Source organism: Xiphophorus hellerii, chromosome 21 (assembly GCF_003331165.1).
Source record: "Xiphophorus hellerii strain 12219 chromosome 21, Xiphophorus_hellerii-4.1, whole genome shotgun sequence".
Taxonomy (NCBI): domain Eukaryota; kingdom Metazoa; phylum Chordata; class Actinopteri; order Cyprinodontiformes; family Poeciliidae; genus Xiphophorus; species Xiphophorus hellerii.
Window position 1 is genome coordinate 6865331 of NC_045692.1, and position 20644 is coordinate 6885974.

Here is a 20644-nt window from a genome sequence, read left to right on the forward strand (position 1 = left end):
TAGTAACTCACAAAGGAAAAGAGAGAGAGAGAGAGAAAAAATACCCCGGTTCATAACAAATGATCACTTTTCAATAAAACTGCAGAAACTATTCTTATGAGAACGTCCTGTCAACACTCGGCATGAATGGTGCCAATCATTTTCAAACCTTTCGTTTTCTTTTCTTTCTTTCTTTTTTTTTTTATCCGTCATTGATTCTGTTACGATTTGCATCCGCTGCTTTAGGAAAAGGAAAAAAAAAAAGGTACGTTTTGGGATTTTGGAGATAATCTTTTGTTGACGTTTGGATTTTAGGTTTTTCAAGGGTCGTTCGATGGTCAGATGGATGGGGTCAAGCAGAGATTGTCTCTTTTTATTCCCCCCCGCGTCCCTCGATCGGTCTGTAATCTGCTCGGGCTCTTTTGACTTTACACAAGAATCAGGGGCAGCAGGGCTTACGCGGCTGCGTGACACCCGGAGTTTCAGAAAGCATACGAGTCGTGGTTGTTTGACGGAGGAACGAGGATGGATGGCAAGCGTGGAAGCAGGGACGCTGTTGGCACAGGCAAACCAAAAATCGGTCGCAAAGGCGAGTGCTGGGAGATTTTATTTACAACTGTTCATAACCCACAGATCCACGGATTAGGAAAGAGAGAGGAAAACAGGAGAATCTGAATGAGAGCCTTCCAGCTCATATATCCACTGATAAACACATACAGAACTTGATTATGACTTTATTTTATTTTTTTGGCAAACCACTTATGGTTTGGGTCACTGTCCTGCTCAGTGATTTTTCTAAACACATAAAAACGTCCTAATAGTTCAAAGGCTTCACGATGCCATCCTCTGATAAGGTTTCTCACGGTTTCTGGAAGCGAAACGGGCCCCGCATCGTCCCACATCCTCCTGCCACACTTAACAGATGATGCACCAAAGACGGGTTTGTGACTAGAAAGCTCGATCTTTTTGTCTCTTCCGCTACTGAAACCCGGAGCTCTCACGACGGTCCTCTCTCTGGCACTTCTCTAATCCGCCTCACCTCACATGGTGAAAAGATCAACTTTGCTCCTCGTCCAAACGCGTTTTGTGGCGGTTTCAGCGATTCTGACCATTGACATGGGCAGGGTTTGTTATTTCTCGTTGCCATTTACTAACTTCAACCCAGCAGCCTGCATCTGCCTTATACTACTTTATTGGCATCTTTTTTCATTTTTGATGGAATGTTGTATCGCGTTATTGTGAAAGGCAAACAATAGGCGGAAAACTACGAAATAAATAAGCGTCGTTCAGTGTGAAAATCAGCTTCAAATCGTAAAGTGGAGAGACAAAAAGAAAACGTTTTCTGTTGCATTTGTTCAAAGTGGATTATTAGATGTGTCAGTGAGTCAATTTTGTAATAAAATAAAAATAAATGACAGAAATTCTTGGCTGATAAATAAATGTATTACAACTTGGGGTTGAAATTAAAAAAATAAAAAAAATACACGCTATTGCTTTTTGCACGTCTTTATCAGAGGTGATAAGTATGGAGATGAATGACAGTAAAAACGGTCTATAAATACCTGGTGATCCTGCTGAGAATCACTGCTTGTCACTAGAGAACAGGAGTAACCCAGACACAAGGGAAGTAAAGTCATTGCCTCAGGTTATTCACATTTTAAAACAGCTTTCTCTTGTACAGCCAGAGGCTGTGGTAAATTATTTATTGCATATGCTGGATTTATTTGGAACTGTCCCCCCCCCCCCCAAAAAAAAACATTAGTAGGGATCAAACATAAGCAAAAAGGGACACCAATGACGAAGTACTTAGTGTTCTTCCACATACGTATGCTTTTCTGTTCTCAAATGTGGCTTTTAAGTTCTCGTGGGAAACCCAACTCCGAAATCTAATTTCACGCCTAATCTCGCCCCCTTCACGCCTTCCACACCCTCCACCTCTGCTCGGATCGTCTGTGGAGAACCAGCTGCGGCACCAGGAAGGGCTTTCTGCCTTATTTGGTTCGAGGTGGACTGCTGGGAATGGCAGGAAATTGTATAATAAGGTTTTATACACCGAAGCCATCATTTTGAGCTGTAAAATATGTGTGTTTTAAAGCGTTTGAGTGTAATCGGATTGCGTTCAGGCATGTTTCTTTGCTATTTCTTAAAACCTTTAGTAAGTAAAGTAGCATGACATGGCCGCTTCAGTGTCCTTTTGGTAGACATCTTGGGATTTTGTGTAAGAAAAAAAACAACAAACAAAACAACAACAAAAGTTCACTTTTATTATTCACCATAAACAATTTCTAACCAGTCGCCGTGTTCAGTTTACTTCCAGAATGCAGTCATGATTCATGAATGGTGTTCCCAACCACAGCGCAACTACTGTACTGACAGCTACAAACAATATTATTTAATGTTATTCAACATAATCAAAAGCACATGTGCATGCAAACAATTATGAGGACATCGAATGAGTCACTCCATTTGCTTCCCACATGCCGCGGCCATGTTAATATGTTCCAAATGTAGCTCTCTCTCTCTGGCTCGCTCCTGCAGATTCCTCCCCGTCGATGTGCATCTGAGCTCCGGCTCTGTCGCGGCAACAGGAGAGGGAAGCCTTCACTGTGCTGCAGCCATGTTTTTCATTAAACTCTACAAGAACTCTGTCGCCTGCCTGTCGGCTTCGTCTCCATCCAGGTCATCAAAAAGAAAAAAAGAAAAAAAAAAAACGGGTTTAAAGGGGCCAGTCTGTTCCAGATTTTGGTCGGGTCGGGGATTGATGGTGGGTGTTGAGGCATGTCAGAGAATGTAGATGAAGAGGGTCTAGAGCAAAATTTGTTCATGAAACAAAACGGATCTAAACGAGAACTGGTACATGCGCCACTTGTATGGTAATGAGCACACAGTGGGGTTTTTCCATTCGAACACAATCCCAAGGCCGAAAACAATGTCTTGCATATTCTTATTCCTCTTTCAACTTGGAGCTTTATCTGTACGAGACAAAAATATCCAGCACTCAAAAGCCTTTTGTGTTCAGAAATCGAGAGTTTCGGGAAGAGTCAACAAAACGTCTCCAACTGAGAGGGGGGGGAAAAAACTCCTTTACACTCCCTTCGCAATTACAAACCATCTCCGTCAAGCTCAAATGTTTTCTAAAGTGTGCAAATTCTTCGTATAGCCAATAACATGACTCATGAAGTCTACGTCTGCAAACTCGGTCTAAGCTTTTGAGTGTATTTATCGCCTACTTCTTGCTGTTTCATTATTTTATTGCTGGCTTTTATCTGCAACATTTAAAGCTGCGGTATGTAACTTTTAGAAACAATGTTTTGCTTTTACATATTTGTTCAAACTGTCACCAAATCATAAACGTGTGGTATGGGACAGATAAACTGAAAATAAAGAAATAAATCTGGGAGCAACTGCTTTGGCTAGTTAGCATGCTAACCAGTTAGGAGCAACTGCCTTGGCTTGTTAGCATGCTAACCAGTTAGGAGCAACTGCCTTGGCTAGTTAGAATGCTAACTAGTTAGGAGCAACTGCCTTGGCTAGTTAGCATGCTAACCAGTTAGGAGCAACTGCCTTGGCTTGTTAGCATGCTAACCAGTTAGGAGCAACTGCCTTGGCTAGTTAGAATGCTAACTAGTTAGAAAGGCCACCAATGACTACAGGAAAACCTGTTTTCCTGTACTGGTAAGTTGTTTCGCTGTCTTTTTTTCCACTTCTTTCTTTTTTATTTGCTGAGGAGTTTCAGATTTTAGAGGAAAATACTTTTTCAAGGCAGAGCCACTTCCTCTAGTAGCCTAGTGGAAGTAGTGAGACAAATTTCAGTCTAATCCACTTTCAAGCACTGGAGCAGTTTCAGAGTCACGACACTTTTTGTGCGTGTGAAAGGACCCGTTAGATGCCTTATTAGACGTGGTGATAAATGGTCCAACAGGCCCAATTAATTTTACTGAAAAGATTTGGAAGATTCGGGACATATGAACGTTTCCTACAAAGTGCAGCCTGCAGGCTAGTTCTGGAGCTTTAGAAGTACTCCAAACCTTGTTAAAAAACGAAAAAGAAGGAAAGAGAGAGAGAGTAAAAGTTGGCTGGGTATGTTATTCATTTAACATGAAACATTTTAAGTTGTACAAAAATGTCTCAGTCTGTACAAATAGTGCCAAATATATCCTTAAAGGAAAAATTCCAATAAAGCTTTTCCAGACAGCCATATTAAACCCTCCAAACATGTTTTACAGCAGGTGACGAAATTCAAGCTCACAATTTTTTGGGACTTCATAATAATGAACGACGGCTGCGAGGAAAATGATGTAAATAAAACATGTGAGGGTGGAGACTCTGGATGATTTGAAATCACCTCCCTCCTAATCAATGTTGACACAAATCAACTCGTGTTTTTGCACTGGGGATGTCCTCGTTTTATTGAGACAGTGCAGTACGAGGAGGAGGAGATCTGGCAACAAAAAAATAAATGAAATTAATTTTATTTATTTATTTTACTATTGCTGAAGTCTTCAACTTTAGGCAAAAAGTTGAAGACCAGAATATGTATAAGTTCAGGAGAGCTGAAAGTTTAATGTAGTGGTAAGAGCTTACTGCCCCCTTCTGGAAGATAGGGGGATTTTCTCCTGGCCGCTTTCCTTCAGTCCTGAGACAGAGATGTAATTATTTCCCGGGGTCAGAGAACTTAACTGTGGTGCCAAAGAGTAATTCAGATTCCTTTGATCAAATTTGCAGAATTTCAAGTAAAGATCTCTTTGGCCAATCTACGCTGAAGGTCCTATCAGCATCTGTAAGGCTCTCCAGCCTTAAGAGCTGTTTTGTCCACTAAGATGTTAAAGAATAACAAAGTGTAATATTTAATCATCGTTTCCAGTTCGTAAAGCCGAGTTGTGCTGCCTTGTTCTTTTTTTTCTGTCCCCTAACAAGTAACACCTCTTCAGTGTTTTCTGAAACTGGACTAGGAACATTTAACCTATCAACTCAAAACTAACAACTAACTTTTCAGCAACATATGGGAGTTTGTTTTAAGTCAATAATTGTTGAGTGCCGATCCAATTTTCACAGGCATATTTTTTCACTTCTAGAACGGCAATTTGTTTTTGCGTGTGTGTTATAAGAGAAACAATCTGTCAGTGGAGCTATTTCTTTTAAAGATTAAACAATTGTTGACTTACAACAATCTCTTATATCTTGCTGAAAAGATATTTGTGAGTCAGTCTTGCCTTATTCAAGTCAAGTGTAATAACATATTTGCACTAGAAAATGGACAGAAGTAAAACTTTGTAAGATTTTGTGTTTTTTTTATAGTGTTGACCACTTTTCCTCTTAAAGGTAATTTGTCACTCTGTGTAAAGTTCAACAACAGATAAGTTGGAGATTGCCTTTTTACAACCCTTGCCAGATTGATAAGCAGCAGAAATTATTTCTCTAAGATCATTGCTGAAGTCCTTCCCCCTTGGCGTTGTGTTTCCATACGTGTATGTATGACTAAACCGCCCAAAGTTACTGATAATCAGTGAACTAAGAGGATTCAATTATCAGTTGCTGGTTGCTATCTTCCCTCTTAAATCCAATAGAAGTTTAAATGTGTTTTTCGTTTGACATACTGAATATCTATGATGTTCACACTCTCGACATTAAGTGATTTTTCTTTACATAAATCATAAATATAACATTTGCAGCCGCAAAGAATTGCGGGGTGGAATAATTTCCTTGTATTAATGATGAAAACACACCTGATGCAGTTTCGTCCTTTTAGTGTTTCAGTCATTTCACTTCAGCAGCTTCCAGAGCCAACAAAAGACAATCCAGACACCTTTTATTTCTACGCACACAACCAATGTACTTTTTAATCCAACCAATGCTTTTATGGTACGTTTGTTGCATCTCACGTTCTTATCACAAAATGTCTGTTAATTTACTTGGTGTACCTCAGGGTTTAGTCCCAACGCTCCTGGTTTTTTCCATTTTTCCATGTCCTGTTTCCCAAGCAGCTCACGCTTCAGTGGAAAGCAGAGGCTGCTTCCTTGCTTCCCAGTTTGGTCCAGCTGTGCCCCATAAAACGCTCTCTCGACTGGAGAGCTTGGCTGGTCCCCTTGCACTTATTCCTGTTGCCGTTCGGGAGCCTCCACAAAGAGTCGTCAACATCCACGCTCCTCCTGGAGGGACCTCCGGAGTGTTTCCCTTATGGGGATTAATGTAGATAAGGTTATCTTTTGCTGGAGGAGCGAACTTGATGCCTCATCCAAGTTGTTGGAGCTGAACAAGAAAAAAAAAAAAAGATGACAAAGAATAAGAAGTTGTGATGAATGCTCTTTTTTTTAAAAGTCTACAGTAATCGTTTTGTGCTTACACCGGGACTGGCCTGGTGGCCTCGGGTTGCTGGCGCTGCTGCCGAAGGACGACTGGAAGTTATAGATGGTCTCTTGAAGGATCTGCCTTTCCCGACCCTAGAGGCGGCCAGAACCCAATGTCACAAACACATGTAGACAAGAGCGCAGCAAAGTTCTGAACTGAGCGCAAAGAGCTCCGGCGAGCTGGAAGCACCTTTCCAGCGTTGAGTTCGGATATGGCGGCTAGGATCTGCTGCCTGGGGCCGTCTGTTTTGATCCCCAGCTCCTTCAGGTCTCCGTCTGTTAGAGTCAGGAACGCTTCCATGTCGACCTGGAAGAGAAACAAAGAAATAAGGAAAAATCGCTTCGACAAGAAAACTAAAGAAAAGCTTCCTTCACGTCTGAAAAAAAACACACAAAAAAACAAGTAAGATGGGATACCTCCTGCTCCTCAAAAATAGGGTGGTATTTCTCAAGAGACAGTTTCTTCAAAATACTAGACAGCTCATCTGAGGGGGGAAAAAAAACAAAAACAAACACTGAGGTTTAAGAGAATGTGATGAGTCTGTGTTGACGGCAGAAAGAGCCGTCACCTTCGCCTGTGATGGTGCCGCTGCTGGAGCCGCCGCTGCTCTTGGAGCGCGGGTGAGACGAAGCCGACGACAGAGAGTCGCCCGGGCCGACGGGGATCTTTGGCGTCGGGGACGGAGACGGGGTTAAAGTCGGGGACGTGCTCTTGGAGGTGGACGAATTCCCAGACTGCGATCTCTTTTTCCGCTCCACCTTCTACAGAGAAGGACAAATGAGAGAGCAGCTTCCATGCTTACAAAAGACTTACACATCCATCTGGGGCTTTTAAAGGGCCGGTATCATGGGAGATCCAGGCACATGGTGTCATTTTATAGCACAACCAAGTAACTATGTTAATTTCAGCTATTATAAAAATGCTGCATATGTCAAAAATGACCTAAGCAAAATTTGACTTTGCAATGTAACACTCTGAAGTTGGCCTCTGTCTCTTTAAGAAGTGTCTGCGTGAAAAAGGCAGAGCTTGGTGAATGGTTGCCACGGGAGACTAAAGGATTTCTCAAACATAAGTAAAAGAATCAAAACAACCCTTCATATGTTTTTGATGGAGGAAAAACATTATAAAACAACATAAACTCAAAAACGTTGATTTTACATAATACTGCCCCTTTGGCAATTATGTTCTTTTTTGATCAAAATTATTGTGGAGTTTTTATAGATTTGTGCACTAATATTTTAATAAACTCAAACTTTTTATGGCCATCAACAAGGGTCTGGAATAATTCTGGCTAGTTATTCGAGTAGAACCGACGAGACTAAACTGGATACGTAAACTGGACGACTGGCTGTCACAGATCCAAGATTACAAAGTCTGGACATTTTCAAAGAGCGAAGGCTGAGGCCAGTTCAGAAGTAGAATGCTACCGATGTGAAAATCTGAGCAGACAGCAAGTGTTAAAGGGGCAGTACTATGCGAAATTGACTTTTTTTCAAACTTTACATCGTGTCATAATGTTTTTCCCTCATCAAAAACATTCCTGAAGTGTTGCCTTGATTCTTTAACACATGTTTAAGAAATCCGTTAATCTCCCGTGGCAACCACTCAGGTGTGCAAAACGCCTGGGTGGACCTAGCACCACCACTCAGCTCCTTCAGACTAGTATAAACCTCTGACCAGAGCTGTATTAACGACTGTAAAACTGTGGAGACGCTCTGCTGGAAGTCCGAATTAAAAGGAGCCCAAACCCTTCTGGCGTGGAGGTCCGTGTCGACCAGGCTCGGGTTGGACGGGATGCCAGGCAGGCTGACGGGTACTGACGCCGGCGGAGGAGCCGGGCTATGATGCTTCTCTGCCGTTTGGGTCTTCACCTCTATCAGCCCCGCAGCTCTTTTACGCTGGGCAGCTATCTGGGAGAGAACGCTGTCTGCGCTGCCCCCTGGTGGAGGTGACAAAAAAAATATTGGTACGCTCACCCTCAGCTCATTTCCATGGAGTGATGTGTCTGTCTGCACCTGAGCGATTGTGAGAGTCCCGGTTGATCCCCGCTACTCCGTTGGACCCCCCGGAGGAGTGGGGGGAGTGGTAGTGACCAGAATTAGAGGGCGAGGATGAGGAGGGTCCCTTAGGGATGCTCGGAAACTTGATGGACCTGTTCACAACACGACTGATGGACGTCTTTGAGAGGAAAACAAAAGCAGAGAGAGGAAGATAGTAGACGAAGGAGTGATGGTCGTTACGGGAGCTGGACATTTCTTTCCCCTCACAATGTCAGAGTTCCCGCTGCTGTTGAGTTTCCGTTGAGGAGGCATCGGCAGCCGCGTTGCCTCGCTCTTCCCGTCTTGGAGGAAACGCAATCGGTCGGAGTTCCAGGGCTCAAAGTAGGATGGCGGCAGGAAGGGAGGGATCACGGCTTTCAGCTTGTCATTCGGCAGCCGGGTGAGAGGAGCGCCGCTTCTCAGCTGGGTGGAGGAACAAAACTCGGGGTGTGAGCAACCGATAGCATCAAAACCCTGAAATCTTTAAACTGGACCCTGAAAACATCTAAAAAAAAGTGTATAAACATGCCTCTGCTCCTAATATAACTAATAATTTATGGCAAGAAAGTTGGAGAAAATATTCAGAATCCTGTTCCGGAAAAAAGAAAACACCCAAATTGGTATCAACAATGCCAAAATATCACAAAAATATTGGACCTCAAAATTCTGATCGGTGGATTTCTGCTTGAATCCGTTTATGTCGAACCAAATGCGCTCACCATTGTGGTTATCAGAGAGTCGTCCTTTTCTGAGGATGTCCTGCAGTGACCTGCTGAAAGGTAGAAACTCATTTTAGCCAAATGCTACGAAACATTAAAATTTAAATGGCCAAATACTCAACAGCGCCTCGGTTACTGCGTCTCACCAGCGTCTTTGGTCTTGATGGCCCACACGGCGCTCACGTCACTCACTCCTGGAGCGGCAGCTGCCGCAGCCGTGCCGTTGGGCGCAGCTGCGGCCTTCGCGTCCGCCCTCATCGTGGCGTCCAGCGGAGTCTCGGCTTCGTCTGGAAACGGAGCCAGCCGATTGGTTGAGAGGCCGTGCCTCAGGGTGTGAGTCAGCTTCAGCCTCCGGAAGCGATTGGACATCCTGCTCCACCAGGACTGCAAAGGTATGGACACCACAAAAAATACTGCAGCAACACCGTCTTATAGAAGTATTTACACCCAAACACAACCACTAACTTTAACCTTCCTTTTATATGATAGACTTACACAAAGTAGTGCAGTGAATACTTTTGGCAGATACTAAAAAATGCCTTTTTTTCTCAAAAATGTAACATTCCTAACATGCTTGTGTGTAATATTAATTTTTATGTCCGTTTTGCTCTTAATATGAGCTAACTGATGAAAGAAAACTAAACGTAAAACATTTAGTATAACACTAGGTATACAGCTAACGATTATTTTAGTAAATAATTATTCTATCAATTATTCTGACGATTAATTGATTAATCACATAAACAATTGGCACCTTCTGCAGATTTCTCGTTTAACCACTTGAGCTGATTTTATACAACATTAAAAATATGCTCAAGAAATGCAAATAAATAAATAATTCAATAACTTTTTCTACATAAGAAGAAAACTATTGCCTAAAATGGAACAACAGCAAAAGATAGATCTGCAGCTAAATAAAAACCTAAGTAAGCTCTTTCTACTTCACTTAACATCAGTACAGTTCAGGTCTGATCTGTTGACTGTCTTTTTTCAATTAACCAATTAATAATTGGGTAGCAAATGGTGTTAAATGGGAGTATTTGACAGATTCTGAATCAGGTGACGCTAAAAATAGGACACCATGAATTCTGGCTAAAACATATTTACAGTCAAATAACGTTTTTCCTCTAAAGAGCAAAATGTATATATATATATTTATTCTTTTAAATTTTGGCTTAATTGCTGCTATCAGAGTGTCGTTGTTTCAGCAAATGGCATATCTTAAAGAGTCTGAATACTCCAGCAATTGATCGATTACCAAATTAGTTGGCGATTATTTCAATAATCGACTAATCACGATTAATCAGATTAAGTTTCAGCCAGAAATAAAAGTAAAAGAATCAACCTCTTTACCTTGAGGCCTCCCTTGTCATCGGGTGGCACTGGAATGTTGTTGAGGGACTGTCTGCTTTTGGAGAGGCTGGTCAAAGCTCTGCCGCGGTGTTTGGATTTGTCCTTGTCCACCTGCATGCACACCGATGCCAAGAGACGCACCAGCTCAGTGTCTGACGAAACGAGAAGTAAAATTAAACGCACATCAGACAGTAAAAGACAAGTTGAACAAATCAGAATCCAGCAAAATCAATGTTTTTAATCTTATGTTTGAGTTTGAATAAGGGTAAACGATGAAATCATGCTAGATTTTACTACTTAAACTTACTACAAAGAAATTTACATGTTAAGTGTAAGCAGAGTTGAGAGTCGAGGAAAACAAAGAGTGTCGTTCAGTAGGTCTACCTGGGTCGTTGAGCAGCATGACCAAATCAAAGGCAGTGTATCCATTCTTAGCTCGCAGGTTGACGTCAGCTCCTTGACTCAGCAGGTACTTGACAATGTCTTTATTGCTGGGAGAGAGCGGGAGAGCAGGCGGCAAAACAAAGAGAAGGAGAGGTGATTATTGTGTCAGCAGTAAAACCTGGAACCGAAGCAACGATAGTTTGGTTGGTGACGGCCACCAATAGAAAAGCTGCTGCCCCCAAAGATGGAAGGAGTTCGGGGCAGCCGCTAACTTACACTGCATGAATGACGCAACAATTTTTGCCAAGTGAAAAAAAATTAATTTGCCTCTTTGTAACAGAAATGCACAGAAACATTGGTTGATGTCAGAAATGTTGTGTTTTTGTTTTGAGTTGACTGGCGCTAACAAAGGTAATCTTTTGCTAGCACAACCAGGTGATGCTAACAAAAGCACGCTGTTGTGTGTATGCCGCTGCCGTGCCAATAGTATTGAAAGTTAGCTATTTTCAATCTGTTGTGTTTTTAGTTTTTAAAAAAAATGAAATTAGAGAAAAAACAAAGATGGAAAAGACTATTTAGAAGGAGCGAGATTTTTAGGCGGTAACAGGAAGGCTAAACATTTACAGCTATTATTTTTATCCCTTTGGGCTGCCGCCATCTATCATGGTACTTGCTCAATTTGGAAATGTTGGCAATCTTTAGGAAGTCTCGCAATTAAGAGAGGATGTACACACTCTAAAATATTAATATAAACCGTTGTTTGAGTAATTCTGGATACGCTAGACAGTTCATAGAAATTGTATTTTCAACCACTGAAATGTCTGTATGCACGAAAAGTTCAATCAGTCCACTGAAAGCCAACACCATTTAAAATAAGTCAGCGCCTCCCGCTTACCCGTGATACGTGGCTTGCATTAAAGCGGTCCAGCCGTGAGCGGAGTCCTGTCTGTCTACGTCGGCTTTCTTCTCCACCATCAGCTGCACCACCTCCAACTGCCCGCTCACCGCCGCCATCATGAGCGGCGACGCTCCGTCCTGATTGGAGGAGTTTACCTGAGCCGGATCCTCCTCCAAGATGTCTTTAACGAGCTGGGAGTTTCCTGAATCGTCAGGAAAAAAGTTGACAAACATTTACACAAATGCTTTACTTAAAAGAGGGGCAGGGCGGGGATGTTTCCTGGGAAAGCGAGCTCACCCAGTTTGAGAGCGCTGAACACGTCTGGCCTTTTTCTCTCATCGTCTGTGAAAGAGGGAGAGAAGAGCAGAGGAGACCTCAGCCCTGCTTGGCTGCACTCCACATAGCTCAGTCAGCGGGGGGCTATGTACACAAATCCTAATGATAGCAGAGTTCATCACTTACAAAATTAAACAGAAATACCAGAGCGCAGAAGGAGAGACAGGAAAGTGATGAAAGAAAAAAAAAACATAAAGATCGTAAAAAAACTAAACAGTTTGTGTGTTTGGTGTCGGGATGAGGAGAACTTCAAGGCTCTCTGTCAAACTAACGTTGATTGCAACGCATTGTCAGAGACACAAAAACATCAGATGGGAAGTAAAGGCTTTTTCTATAGTTCAGGACACTAAATGTTGAAGAAAAAAGTCCAACATGTGCATTATAAGCCTGGCGGGCCACCAGGCTTTACTTGTGCCCCTACCAGGCTGAGCATTGTTTGTTATTGTTGTTTCTTTTTATACACCAGCAACACTGACACCAAAGACGGGTTGAAGAGTCTCTTTGGTGAAACGACTGGAAGCACAATAGCAACATGGTACGGCCAATATGTGATGAACACATAGGGAGATTGAGGTCAGGTGTGTTTTATTATTCACTAGAACACCGTATCCACTTCCTGTCTTTATCTGTCCACATGCTAACAACTTTAGCAAATAAAGTTAATATTCACACATAATTTTTTTTTTTTCTCTCCGAAGAGTTTTTGCGGCGCTAGTATTCGTATTTTTTGTGACAGTAGGCAGACAGGAAGACATGCAGCAAAGGTCGCCAGGACCGGGAGTCGAACCCGCGACGTCCGTGTCGAGGACTAAGGCCTCCAAACGTGCTAACCCCCTGCACCACCACAGCACGCCCCCACACATAAAATTTTATGAGGACGAAACAACTGTAGTGCAAAAAAATGTTTATCTTTGCCCTTTTAAGAGACTTTATAGTTGTTGTTTAGATGTTGTTATTAACGTCTTCCGATAACACGTAATTACTTTTCAAGTAAATTTTCAAATTTAATATCAACTTAAAATATTTTTTAACTCAAAAACACGGTGTCATCCGGGCCACCGGACGACTGCTGTAGCGCCCCCTACCATCAGGCTTAGCAAGTTTTCTGGAGGAAACCCTGCATGTCATATGTCATTATGACCATATAATTTTATTTTATTTTTTTCAGGGAATAGTAAGTAAACCAACGCAAAGTAGCCAATAACTGCAAAGTTAAGTGAGAGTGTACAACATGTTCTTTTTTGTTTTACAAATGTGGGCATTCATTTGTATATCTTTCCAGAAATTCACAAAAGAATAGATGCTGACTGAAAAGGATCCGCACAAAACTTGTAGGTGAAGAAAACTATTGGTGTGTTTTTGTTTTTATCTCCTTGTGGTCTGTCAGTTTAAGTATGAATGGTTCCTATGAAAAATGAAATGGGCCTCTGGGCTGCCACTGCACAACACCAGCTCAACGGTGGCGCTCTACCCGTTTGAGGTCTGACGGTGGTGATGGAGTCCAGGTACGCCTTGACGCCTCTTTGCTTCAGCTGCATGGCTAGCTCAAAGGCCGTCTTGGAGAGAACGTTGACCCGGTCTGGATCGGCCCCGCGCTCCACCAGCTGCTCAGCTACCGATTCCTTCAGAACACGTGACACAACGTTAGCGACCCGCCGCTCCACACAATGAAACCGCAGGCAAACTAGGGACCTGTTGGCAGGGCTGGACGATATCAGCAAAAAACGTATCGCGATATAAGCGTGTCGTATCAGTCGAGATTGATCATTGTCGATATTGACAATTATTGATTATTAGTCTTTTGTTTTTAATACCTGAAAGACTGCCAAACTGGTGGCCTTTCTTGTTTTATGCGAGGTTTTCACTCCGCGCTGTTGTTGTTTTTTTCCCATTGCTTGCTTGCAAAGCTAGCTTGAAGAGCAAAGCAACTTGATGAATTTGACTGGCAGCCTATCAGAAAATGAGCATCAGAAACAGCATGTAAATGAATTATTCTAACTTATATTTTGTTAAAAAAAAAAAAAGTAAATAAATAGATAAAAAATTGAACCAAAAACATAAAAATTATGGTGAAAATTTTAACATTAAAAAAAATGTATGGGATCTGAGGGTTTTTTTTTTTAATTTTTGCCTGTTTTTTTCTCATCTTCTCTCTAACTTTCTCAGGCCTCCACTGCGCCCCCTGGCGGCCCCACACTTTGAAAAACACTGATTTAGTTGATGCCACCAACGTTTCTTAGCTGAACATAAGAGGCTGAGAGGCTAAAGCCTTTCCTCTGCCTACATCTCCCAGAATGCTGTCTGGGTCACTGAATACTCTATGTATTGAACATCGAATACTCTATCTATGTATTATCTATTGATATTTATCACTTGTCTGTCGCGATATATATTGTTATTGATTTCTTGTCCAGCCCTACCTATTGGTCAGCTGTGCAGAATCAACAGTGAGATCAGCCTCACCTTCCCGCTGAGCGTAGCCGCCATTAGCGGCCCCCAGCCGGTGGTCTTCTGGGAAAAGTTGACATCAGAGCCCCACTCCAGCAGCAGGCGGACGGCAGCCTCGTGACCGTGCTGGGACGCCACCATCAAAGCTGTGATGTCCATAAAATCCCTTCCTCCTCCTCCGACCGGGTAGACCTCAGCAGGTCCAAATCCAACTGTGCTGTTGGGAAACACACACACACACACACACACCCACACACACAAACGCACACATCAGTCAGGACTCCAGATGCCCGTCAGTTTGACAAGTCAGGTGTTCAACCTGCAGCTGTTGCTGCTGTTGCTGTTAGAGATGGTCTCCGCAGCCAAGGCCAGGTGGTCGAAGTCGTCGACGTAGGCCCCGCCCTCGAGGAGCAGCTTGACCACGTGAACGTGGCCCCCGCGGGCCGCCATGGACAGGACGCTGGCGCCAAGCCTGTTGCGGCCGTTTATCTCCGCCCCGTTCTCCAGGAGGAGGTGGGCGACAGTCAGGTGGCCAAACCTTCGCAGAAAACAGAAACAACAGCTAAGTTAGTCACGGATGGATTTAACCTGCGTGATTTCATCAAAACAGAGGACATCACTTTATCTGAAGGGGAGTGCATGCGACTGATAAGACATAAACATGAAGGAGTCTTCATAAATGTCATTAAGTGCCATTCAATAAATAATAACACTTTTAATTAAATCAAAATTAAATTCAAACCACTTGCCCTTTGGTAGGCCAACGCAAAGTAACACATAATTATAAAGTGGAAGACAAATACTCTAGAGTTCTCAAAACTCTAGAGTATTCTTTGCATATAAAAATCTCAAAAGTTTTGTCTAAAGTACTTTGATAACCCTAAATAAGATTTGGTGAATTTAGGACATGAGTTAAGCAAACGGTTTCCATGGATGTTGATGGGTAGATGGATGAAGCTAAATACAGGAACCATGGCAACTACTTCCCTTTTTCTTCCCTGTATTTGTCTTTTACATAAATTCTGAGTGAAATATACTCATGTTTGTGATTGTATCACGACAAAGTCGAAACTTTGACGAAGCGCTATGATCAAATATCCTCTGATCTTTAGCTGTGTTTCTGTTACAAATGTGCACGAAACTTTTGTCAATATTCAGCTAATGTAAAAATAAAAATTAAAAAAAAAGCACAACCAATTTCACAATTAAGATGTTTCTATTAAATATGAAACACAATTTTTCACATGTGAACAAACGTGAATAAGTTTGTTCACTCTGTGCTGCGCTCATTATTCTCCAACTACTTTTCCTGCCCTCTTCTTCTTCTTCTTCGTGGTTTGCGTCAGTTGCAACATCCGGTTGTGTGATTTTTGTGATGCGGGGAAAAAAGTGTTTCCATTGCAGTTTCGGCAAAAAAAAAAAAGAAAAATCACTTCATCCTAGCGTCAAAATGTTTAGCAAAAAAGAAGATTTTTTTTTCTTTTTCCAAAATTGCCGTGTTTTCATTAAGCAAACTTATTTTCGAAATGTTAAACTACGCAATTATATGGACAATGGAAACGCAGCTAGTGACTTATGCCTCGTGTGACGTCACCAGAGGTATGTGGGCGTGAAGCTTTTATCTAGCAAAGAAAATAACAACCAAATACCATTAATAACCATATACCAAAAGCTGATTATAAGACGTTGTGCGGTGGGTGACAGACCACCTCCAGAGTGAGTTTGACTGACTTTCCAGAAACGTCGGGCTAATAGCTTTAAAAAAAAAAAGAGAGAGAAAGAGAGAGAAGTGAAGTTTATATTTTTACCCCGCTCGTTGTGACATTTAATAGCTCCTCAATTTATATTAGAATGCCCAATTTGAATGCTCATAAGAACATCTCCCGTGTTAAATGCATCCTGGTTCCCCAGACCGCAGCCCCACCTCGCAGCCTGCATCAGCGGGGTCCAGCCGTAGTTGTTGCGGCTGTCCACCGAGGCGCCCTTCCGCAGCAGGAACCGCACCAGGTTCTCGTGGCCGCTGGCCGAGGCGAACTGCAGGCCGGTGTTCCCCTCCTCGTCCGTGCAGTCCACCGCTACCAGGGACACCCCGTCCGGGGCCGCGCACTCGGAGCCCGCTTCTGACCGCAGCCTGCTCTGCCGACCCGACTCTCTCGGGGCGCCGGGCTCCAGGAGACCCCGGGCTGTCTCGTAGTCCCCGTCATCGCAGGCACGCAAGAGCAGCAGCGAGTTCGCGGGGACGCCGAAGTTCATGTCTTTCATTTGACGCGTTAGTCCGTCTCCATTACTCTGTGGTTTTGTCTCATCGAGGGTTGAGGCGAAAACTGTTTTCCTCTGTCACTTGGCCTGAGTTTGGAGCTCATTGCGCGCAGTGAAATAAAAGTTTACCCTTTACGACAAATCTTCTTCCCCCGTCCCGTCCCCCCCCAAAAAAAACATTAAAGTAGCCGTATAGCTTACATTCAATCTTAGTAGTTTGCCTAATAAAAAACAACAACAAAAACTTTCTGGCAACCAGCCGCGGAACTGCCCGGTTCCGTTACTTGTAAATGAATCTGAGAACCGTCAAGATGCATTCAATACAACCGATTACTTCCGCTTTTATCTTTCAAAACAAAACCCAAGTTATTATGCTCAAAAAGCTGGAAAAAAAATTGTGTTGTGTGATTATGAAACGTGTCTAATAAATCCCTAAAGCCTACCTAATATCCTACATATAATTGGTAACGTTTTGACAAAAAAAAAAAACAAACATAAATCATAATGCAATCCTATAGCCTACGTACCAAAGAATATGCTAATTTTGGACTCAGCTGCCCGAGGCACAAGTAAAAAAGGCAACTGATGAAAGACCTCCGCACCAGCAGGGGGCCCCCTAAACCACTTGAACTTAAACTTAGGGGTGCTGGTTTGCATGCCAGCAGCAAGGAAAAGAAGGGGAAAAAAAGTACTGGAAACAAAATTTCATCTTCCTATGCGCCCAAGATAAATAAATAAATAAATAAATAAAAAAATAACCGTTTGGAAAATAGCAGATCTTCCTGAACTTTGCTTGCAAGATAAAGCAAAACAAAAAATGAAACGAGGCCATCCTCATGTCTGCTGCTACCATGTGAATCATAGTTTCTTTTTCTGCACATGCGCGACACCCTTTGAAGTCATCCTCCAGTCCTAACATCTGAGCTGTCCATTTACAAACAGAATTACTTTAAAAACAAAATTCTACCATTTAAAATTAATAAATGTACCATTTTACACCAAGTATTTTCAATATTTGAAGTCGTTAAAAAAATTGGTCTTACACTGATGTTTCTGATTTTAACTTTTTAAATTTAAACTGCAATAATGTTATGCATAACACATTGAATTAAACACAGTAAATGTGTCAATATCCACCACTATGTTATTTTAAGTTTGTCGTCTATGTCTATGACATTCATCTAAACTTACTTTCACTTAAAATAACCTTAAACAGCCCTGCTAAATATGTTGCATTTACCATTATATTCTGACATGTTACGACGCTCCTGAAGGAAACCTGCAAAAAAAAATATATTTTTTCTTCTACTCCTTCTTCGTTGCCTTTTTATTATAATTATTTTTTTTATTACTATTATTATTTTACAAATCGGAAGGTTTGATCTTTACTGGACCTGTTAGTTCATGAATTGAATTGCATCTGCCTTGATTTGATTCAGGCGATTCCCTCGCGGTACACAAATATGTGTCTGTACTGCCCTCTGGTGATAAGAATTGGAACTACAAAAACTGACCTCGAACTTTTATGATTTGCTTTCTTACCGGTTTGGGATATTTATTTCACAATTTACCGAGGAGAAAACAACAACAAGAAAACAGACCCCTGCAACATTTCCACACGGTTTTAAAAGCAGGATTTTTTTTTTTTTATTACTGCAGAAAATAATAGAAAATTCCGAACCCTTTAACAAACCCAAACATAATTTAACATTTTCTCTAATCAAAATTGTGTACAGAATAATATAAAGTATTCTCTAACTATTCTCCTTTGTGATTCGTTTTGTACTCCTATAATCTTCTTGCCAAAAATATGAAATACTTGTGTTTCTGGTAGTTTTAGCGAGACGCTGAACAGTAATGTAAAAATCCATAGTCAATAATCAATGGACATAACAATGTGAGACCTGATTAATTATATCGGTCACGTTTTATTGGGGGGATTGTTCCTGATTTTGAGTCTGAAAGTTGTGTTGTGGAAGTTTGACGAACAATAACGCGGGCCAGTAGATGTCACTGATCTCTAGTTAACCGTGGTGCGAATACAGAAGAAGAACAAGAAGAAGAAGAAAAGGCAGAGACCCGGATGAAGAGAACATAAAGCGGAAGCAGGCCTCGGCTCGTCCTTTTTCCTGTGGAGCTAACCACGTTGGTAGCGTCCGTTCCTGGCTCACCGCTGATCGCTTGAATTTCTTCCGATTAAGTCGGTCAGGAATAACTAAAATGGTATGCTCTTTTTCAGTATACTCATATCTAATGTGTATTTCGTGCGTGACATTTATATAGTTTAATTTAAAGCAAAAAAAACGATGTATTTACCACCAATAGCAAGAATTCCGCCTGGCTTCCCGCCGTATGGAATAAAAAAACTACTTGTTCCTGTTAAACATGTCAATTAACTTGGTAAACTGATTGAGTATTAACCAAGGGTCGCTGTTAATAATTCGGCTTAAAAAAATGTAATATTTGCATTCAGCTTGTAGACAATGTGATGTTTAAGTTGAAGCACAAATCAAGCTAATGAAATTTTTAAAGCCAAAGTTCTTCCTGGTGTGAATTGGACGATATTAAAGTCGAGAAAGTAATTCTGTGACTAAAATAAAAAAATCACTCTAAGCGCAGCTTCTTTCAAAGATTAAGGTAGGAAAAAAAAAAAAATCATGTTTTTACATGTCTGAGCTTTCTTCTTCTTCTTCTACTCCAGGCTTTTAAGGACACTGGTAAGGCGCCGGTTGACACCGAGGTCGCCATCCATCGCATCCGCATCACCCTCACCAGCCGCAACGTGAAATCTCTGGAGAAAGGTAGCTGGCCTCCATTTGTTTGTGTTTTCTTGCATAAAACTGAGCGATGAGGATGAAAACATTTGACAGTAATTAATCGTGGTGACTGTATACGCTATTCTGAGCCGAGGCATTTTTATAAAATTTATTGGTTGTAGTTGAGTAGATCTTAAATTTTTCTTCTTTTTTTTTCTTTTAAGTCTGCGCAGACCTGATCCGCGGCGCCAAGGAGAAGAACCTGAAGGTGAAGGGACCAGTCCGCATGCCAACCAAGGTGCAGACTTTTCTAGATTTAAAAAAAAAAATTTTTTTTACTTATTTTCCTCTAGTGTCATGCCACTTTTACTGAAATTTTGAAAATCTTTTGGATGTCCTAAAGCATTCTTTAATTTTTAATTTATTTATTTTTTGCTCATCTCCAGACTCTGCGCATCACCACCAGAAAGACTCCCTGTGGTGAAGGATCCAAAACCTGGGATCGCTTCCAGATGAGGATCCACAAGCGACTGATCGATCTGCACAGTCCATCTGAAATCGTCAAGCAGATCACCTCCATCAGCATCGAGCCCGGCGTAGAGGTCGAAGTCACCATTGCAGATGCATAAGCAGTGCAGTTTTTCCAATAAAAAGAAAAACTGAAAGAAAACGCACTCGTTTCTTTGTGTGAAACTTTTTTGAATCCTAAGAATCCTTAGAAAATAAGGAAATACTGATGAGTATGAAAGTATTCAAACTGTAACTTTCAAACTGGCTCAACAGTTGAGCATAAAGGCCGATTTGATAACACATGTGGGTGGAAGTGGCTTTAAGGAGCTAATAAATTAACATAAATCTGGGAATGCTGTTTTCAAGGTATTTCATTACACTAATTTCAGTATTTGAAACTAGAGCTCCCAGGTACTGAAAACCCATAATTAAGGTTCTTGGAGAATTGACATTAAAGCACAGGTGTCAGACTCCGGTCCTGGAGGGCCGCAGTCCTGCAACTTTTAGATGTGCCTCTGCTGCACCACCTGAACAGAATAATTAGATCGTTAGCAAGGCTCTGGAGAACTGATCTACACAAGGAGGAGGTAATTAAGACATTTTATTCCAGTGTTT

At 41.7% G+C, this 20644-nt stretch overlaps 2 protein-coding genes and 1 non-coding gene across 5 annotated transcripts; 2 read left to right on the plus strand and 1 right to left on the minus strand.

Annotated features, from left to right (window-relative positions):
* Window positions 1–2223: 2223 nt before the first annotated feature.
* anks6 (ankyrin repeat and sterile alpha motif domain containing 6) lies at window positions 2224–17059 on the minus strand. Of its 3 annotated transcripts, none has more exons than XM_032551607.1 (18): window positions 16429–17059; window positions 14824–15042; window positions 14520–14721; window positions 13528–13678; window positions 12018–12062; window positions 11718–11922; window positions 10823–10929; window positions 10439–10590; window positions 9232–9469; window positions 9086–9135; window positions 8595–8789; window positions 8343–8505; window positions 8076–8266; window positions 6896–7088; window positions 6744–6811; window positions 6517–6633; window positions 6323–6419; window positions 2224–6228 (listed from the first exon to the last, which is right to left on the minus strand). In XM_032551607.1, the coding sequence occupies exons 1-18, from the start codon at window positions 16764–16766 to the stop codon at window positions 6179–6181; spliced, it is 2781 nt and encodes a 926-aa protein (XP_032407498.1). In that variant the 5' UTR covers window positions 16767–17059; the 3' UTR covers window positions 2224–6178. The 3 variants fall into 3 exon arrangements, with proteins under 3 accessions (XP_032407498.1, XP_032407497.1, XP_032407499.1); XM_032551606.1 differs by having other exon boundaries at window positions 9086–9138; XM_032551608.1 differs by lacking the exon at window positions 16429–17059 and adding an exon at window positions 16313–16414 and having other exon boundaries at window positions 9086–9138.
* Window positions 17060–18770: 1711 nt separating this feature from the next.
* rps20 (ribosomal protein S20) lies at window positions 18771–20193 on the plus strand. Its single transcript, XM_032552226.1, is given in 4 exon segments — window positions 18771–18986; window positions 19465–19564; window positions 19744–19817; window positions 19966–20193. Coding segments are annotated over 4 exon segments (573 nt in total). The 3' UTR covers window positions 20149–20193.
* LOC116712391 (small nucleolar RNA U54) lies at window positions 19605–19674 on the plus strand. The gene has a single exon (XR_004337531.1). It is a non-coding gene; the product is annotated as a small nucleolar RNA U54 (small nucleolar RNA).
* Window positions 20194–20644: the final 451 nt, after the last annotated feature.

What these genes read in the sequence shown, in the direction of transcription:
- anks6 (XM_032551606.1), bottom strand. Translation starts at nt 16,766, where the DNA reads ATGAAAGACATGAACTTCGGCGTCCCCGCGAACTCGCTGCTGCTCTTG. An exon ending in ACTCTCTGATAACCACAATG is followed by an intron (nt 8,790 to 9,085) that starts GTGAGCGCATTT and finishes TCCTCCACCCAG; the next exon opens with CTGAGAAGCGGCGCTCCTCT. An exon ending in GGACTCTCACAATCGCTCAG is followed by an intron (nt 8,267 to 8,342) that starts GTGCAGACAGAC and finishes CACCTCCACCAG; the next exon opens with GGGGCAGCGCAGACAGCGTT.